The sequence below is a fragment of the Xenopus tropicalis genome, chromosome 5, assembly GCF_000004195.4.
Source record: "Xenopus tropicalis strain Nigerian chromosome 5, UCB_Xtro_10.0, whole genome shotgun sequence".
Taxonomy (NCBI): Eukaryota; Metazoa; Chordata; class Amphibia; order Anura; family Pipidae; genus Xenopus; species Xenopus tropicalis.
Genome location: NC_030681.2, coordinates 13467976 through 13473976, shown reverse-complemented (window position 1 = coordinate 13473976; position 6001 = coordinate 13467976). Strand labels below are relative to the sequence as shown.

The 6001-nt window shown below is 42.5% G+C and overlaps 1 protein-coding gene across 2 annotated transcripts in view; it reads right to left on the bottom strand.

Annotated features, from left to right (window-relative positions):
- Nucleotides 1-323: 323 nt before the first annotated feature.
- LOC100493599 (spermatogenesis-associated protein 7 homolog) overlaps nucleotides 324-6001 on the bottom strand; it is an 87809-nt gene continuing 82131 nt past the window's right edge. For both annotated transcript variants that reach the window (XM_031903018.1, XM_031903019.1), the window contains exon 11: nucleotides 324-1160. In XM_031903018.1, coding sequence (XP_031758878.1) covers nucleotides 954-1160 — 207 coding nt within the window. In that variant the 3' untranslated portion in view covers nucleotides 324-953. The remainder of the gene's footprint in view (nucleotides 1161-6001) is intronic.

The window sequence follows — 6001 nt, the reverse complement described above, 5'->3', positions numbered from 1 at the left end:
GGGCCTCTGGGCCTGGCATCTTCTTAAAGGGGTGATTTACCTTTAAATTAAATTTAGTATGATGTACACAGTGCTAATCTGAAACAATTTGCAATTGGTCTTGATTTTGTTTTGATTACTGCCTTTTTTTTTAATTATTTTACTTTTTGTGCTACAGCTCTCTAGTTTGGAATTTCAGCAGTTGTCTGGTTGCTAGGGTCCAATTTAGCTTCGTAACCAGGGAATGATTTGAGAGAGTGACTGATAAATGAAGAGTAGAGCAGCTGAATAGAAAGATAAGTAATAACAATAAAATTGTAGCCTTATGAGGCAATCCGTTTTGGCTGCTGGGGTCAGCGACCCCCATTTGAAAGCTGGGAAGAGGCAGAAGAAGGCAAATAATTAAACTATAAATGATAAAAAATGAAGACTAAATGAAAAGTCGCATCAGGTTTGCCCAATCGTCAGCCTGATGCGTCTATAGTGCTAATCTATATGAAACTGGCAGCTGGATACCGCCCATTCAGTGTTTACATCAAGTGACATCATTTTCACCATCATCCACTTGTATCGCCCTATATGGGCTCTGTCATCCAATCACAGCAGTCCTTTTAAAAGGGACAGTCACAAAAGTTGCTGCTTGGCTTTGTTAGTGTATCCATCCATCCATATCGATAGGTTGTGGCAACATAAGTACCGCCCTTACCTGCCTGCCCAAAACTGCCTCTACAAGTGGGAATATTTGCCCTTTGTGTTTATTTCTTCTATAGAGATCAGTTGTATACAGATTGTTGTGCAAAGAAGGAAAGTTTGGCAATAACCAGTAAAATGGAAAGTCTCCCAGACGTGGAAGTGCTGTGGTTTTTGTCAGCAAGGATGTCCGACGCTTAAAATCCGTCCTTGGTCAGTACTGAAGCGCTTGATTTATAATAAATATGAAGGATTATACGGCTTATTCACATATTTAGCCTTTGTTACATTTTGGAGCCAGTTTCCCTATCTGTCCGTATGTCCCTGGCCGACTGTGGGGCGTGGGAGGAGAGCAGTCTGGCCAGAAGGATTCCTCGCAGGGGAAGAGCCTCGGATCTGTACTGTGTCCCGTCGTTACTGATGGAAAAGTCCAGCTTGGGGCTGCCCTGAAGCTCAGCCTTTAATTCTTCCATTAGATGTTTCTTATTCTCCTAGAAACAAAGAGATGGATATTATTAGTTAATATTGCTATAGGTCAGTGATCCCCAACCAGTGGTTCGTGAGTAACATGTTGCTCCCCAACCCCTTGGATGTTGCTCCCAGGGGCCTCAAAGTAGGTGCTTATTTTTGAATTCCTGACTTGGAGGCAAGTGTTGATTGCATAAAACCCAGCGTAAAGCCAAACAGAGCCTTCTGTAGGCTGCCAGTCCATATAGCGGCTACCAAATAGCCAATTATAGCTCTTATTAGCACCCCCAGGAATTTTTCCATGCTTGTGTTGCTCCCCAACACTTTTTTCAATTTGAATGTGGCTCATGGGTATAAAAGGTTGGGGATCCCTGCTATAGATATATTGTGCCTTAATGCTGGTGGTATTCCAGCTGCTGCATAAAATGAGTTTTGGCCAAATCAGTCGCCAGGCGGATGCCTGGGTAACTACGTCCCCTATGAAGCCCAATGCAGTCCTTATTCAAGGGGATTTCTCATTATTTATCCATTCTCTGACCAGATATAAATCAGAGAAGCTTGATCATGATAATCAATGGACAATATCAGTCTCTGTATGGCCAGATATAAGGTGGCCATGTCAATCAGACAGGCTTGATCGGGGACCATACCAATTCATTGATGAGGTCCTCGCTCCAACTTTTCATATCCTCTTCATTGCAATGAGACTATGAAGATTTTCATTCATCCAGGTCATGGTATATCTAGTATAAATAAATCTAAAGCAACTGGACTTGTTAAGTAATCATTGAAGATGTTTCACTACTCATCCGAGCAGCTTCTTCAGTTCAACTGACTGGTATGGGCTTGGATGAGTAAGAACAGGCAATATTGAACCAGCGAGACTGGTAGAAATCCCATAGGCCCCATCACTCTGGGTTTGTATGGTAGGATGAGTAGTGAAACGTCTTCAATGATTACTTAACAAGTCAAGTTGCTTTAGATTTACTTATAGTAGATGTCTTCAATGCAATGTGATGTTGCCCTATGGGCAAACAATCACATCAGCTCAATATTGCCCACCCAAGGTGGACATATCAGGGGGGAAAGAATAGTTTGTTTGGCGCCCAATGAGCAAATCTTACTGTGTATGGCCACATGTAGTCTGTGTGCTGCCCACTGAAAGATAAAATAGGCTTATCAAACCCTGGAGAAAAGATTGGCCTAAACAGAAAAGCAGGCCAAACCCAGAACTCCTATAAATGCAGGTATAGGACATCCTATTCAACCATCTGCCAGCTGATCAGCAAGAAGATGTTGGCATCTGGTTTCAGTAGAAGTGAGTGTGAGTGGCTGTGTGAGTAACACTACACATCTCAGATCCATATTACACAGCCCCAGTGGAGCTTACAATCTCATGTTCCTATGAGCAGGCACACACGTAGGTTTTGGGAGTGTTAAAGAGAAACAGCTGAATCTAACCTAACTATGGCGAGAACATTCAAACTGTGTGTAGATAGAAGCAGCAATTTACCTAGACCGTGGACTAAAGTTCAAGAAAACTAAAGGGTGCTAATTTGTGACCCTTAGTGCTCATTCAAAGAGTAATTCTGGCCAGGGCCTGGCAATACTTTGCACCTCTCACTGGGTAGAATGCACTGCCAATGGGTGCAAGGAATGTTGGGATGGAGACCCAAAGACCCACAGGATGACTTGACCTTCAGAGCTCCATTAACTCCATTGCATTTGGCGTTAGAATAAAAAACACAAGAACAAATGCCCTTTGATCACAATGCATTGGGACGTACATACCTACCACACAAACCCAGAGTGATGGGGCCTATGGGATTTCTACCAGTCTCGCCAGTTCGACGCTGCCTGTTCTTACTTCAGCTATAGGGTGACAGTTAGTACATGACCCATTGTAGCCTCTGCTAACTAGCATCTGATTGACAGGTACGTTAGGGGATGCCTGCGTGACTCCGCCCACCCTCATGAATACAGTGCTGCTAAATGCAGGCTGCAACGCCAACCACCATGCTACCCAATACTTTCTAAGGGGGATGTTCACCTTTGAGTTGACTTTTATTATGATGTAGAAAGTGCTATTCAGAGACAATTTGCAGTTGGTCTTCATTTTCTTTTTATACTATTTAGCTTTTATGTAGCAGCTCTGGAATTTCAGTAGCCATCTGGTTGCTAGGGTGAAAATTACCTTAGCAACCAAGGAGTAGTTTGAATGAGAGACTGAAATATAGATAGGAGAGGGACTGAATAGAAAGACAATTAATTAAAAGTAACAATAACAATAAAATTGTAGCCTCAGAGAACAATTGGTTTTTTTGGCCAATCCTATAGTAGCCTGTTCCTATATTAGGGTTCCCAAATCTTTTTTTACCTGTGAGCCATATTCAAATATGTTGGGGAGCAACACAAGAATAAAAAAAGTACCAAATGAGGGCTGTGATTGGCTATTTGGTAGCCCCTATGTGGACTGGCAGCCTATAGGAGGCTCTGTACATCTGTTTTTTATGCAACCAAAACTTGCTTTGAGGCCACTGGGAGCAACATCCAAGGGGTTGGGGAGCACCATGTTGCTACAGAGCCATTTGTTAGAGACCTCTGCCCTATATGTATATTCTCTGGGATATCATAACAAACCGCACAAACACTTCCAATCAAACCATTAGCCGAGCACCCCGCTGAGTGGGATAAAAGACGCGTTTGGAGGTTCTCTCCAAGAATTTTGTTAGAACAAATCCTAGTGGAGATGAAAAACAAATGTCTAATTGGCTTCCAATTAACATGTTTGTAGAAGGACACAAATCCTTCTCATCTGGGTTTATCGTAAGCAGTTTGCTGTCAGCGAGGGTTTCACATCAGAGCTCGCTTCACTGTTTTCCTGCTATGAATAGGAAACCAAGATTAGAGTTGCTAGACACTGGCATCAAAGGGGGTAAAGATGCGAGACTTTTTTTTCCTTTTCTGCTTAAATTCCCTGTGTTCTTCAGGTAGCTGAGTTCCTGGCAAAGTAGAGAAAACCAGGGAATTCTGGGAGCTGAAGAAATCAATGGAGTTAGTTCAGTTCCCCAGGGGAACCTTATTGTAAGAGGAGCTCTATCTGTTTAACTTTACTTTCTATGAAAATGTAATGGGTGCCTGAAGGCCCTATAAGTTACATGGCAAAATGTACTTAATGGGCTTGAGGAAGCTGCTTCATCCCTCTACATCAGTGATCCCCAACCAGTGGCTCAGGGGTAACATGGTGCTCACCAACCCCTTGGATGTTGCTCTCAGTGCCCCCAAACCAGGGAGTTATTTTTGAATTCCTGACTAGGGGGCAAGTTTTGGTTGAATAAAAACAAGATTTCCTACCAAATAAAGCCCCCTGTAAGCTGATAGGGTGCATAGAGGCTGCCCAATAGCCAATCACAGCCCTTATTTGGCTCCTCCATGATCTTTTATGGTGCTTGTGTTGCTCTCTAAGTCTTTTTACATTTGACTGTGGCTCACAAGTAAGAAAGTTTAGGTATCCCTGCTCTACAACCCAGCGCCATGATGGCAGGGTATTAAGGGAAGCCATTGGATTGGAGATGCCTCCAGCATAGGGACATAACCCATTAGCAACCAGCAGTGATTTCTGAAGGACACCCTTTACAGGGCCATCTCTATGATTTGCTAAGAGGTTCTGATGTCTAATGCATTGCTGGCAATCACAGATTTCATAATGAAGGAGTAGGATGGTTTTGAAGCCCGTTGCATCTCATCAGCTGAATATTCAGTGGAAGGTAACACCAATCAGTAAGTACATAATCAGTCTCATGAAGTTCACTTTTCACATTATGTCTACATGAGATCTTTCTTCCAGATACATAATTTAGCACCATATGTTCTGAGCAGAATTCTAAACTGACAGGAGCTCCATGATTCCATGAGAGGCAGTGGGAACTTTAGCCCCAACATACATTATATACAGTAAGAGGCAAGAGGTCCTGACAATGCAGATTCCCTGTTACTCTTTGAAAACGCAAGTTACCTGAAGGCTTTCAACATCCTACAGGCCAATATTATCGTAGAATTCATCTGTACTCCTGAGTAAGCAGATCACCTAGTGGTAAATGTAAGAATAGCACCCAGTTGGTGAATGGGAGTTCTGCTATATATGCCAATGGCAACTGAGGCAACACAAAGGGACTTACATAATGCTGTACTGGCTGTTTCTGCAAGCATAGGTTCATGCATAATGAAGAGAGATTGCTCCCCCCCCTTACCATGATTAAAACTAAAACACAACAAAAATTAATTTGAAAATAATATTTAAAATGGTAGAATGAATCATTTGCAAGGCACACCATGTAATAGAGTATAAAAAACAACGCCATGAAAAGCATAACTGTATCACCTTAAAGGAGAAGGAAAGGCATTTTGGCATTTTATTAGTCACAACAGTGCATATTTATTCTGCAGAAAGCTTTACCATACCTGAGTAAGCAGCCATTGGAGCTCCCTCTGTTTGTTTAAGATAGCAGCTGCCATTTTAGCTTGGTCTCAGTAGCTTCCCTGCTGCAGCGCTAGCTGCTGGTAGCTCAGATTACACATAGTTGGGAGGGGGGAACAAATTTGTATGGGATGGGGGAGTGAATTCTGAAGAGTAGATTCCTGCCATTTGCTAAAGGATTTTTCTGAGAGCAGGAAGTCAGATACCGAAGAACATGTTTACACAAAAGAAGAAAAGAAATCCTGTGCTTCTTTTGATAGAGGACTCAGTGCAGCGTTTCTGTGAGTGCTAATGGCTGTATTTACATAGACCTTTCTGATATAGCTTCAGTAGGAAGCTTTAGAAATCTTACATTCTTATTGCTCCACTCACTGGTGGCTTTGAGCT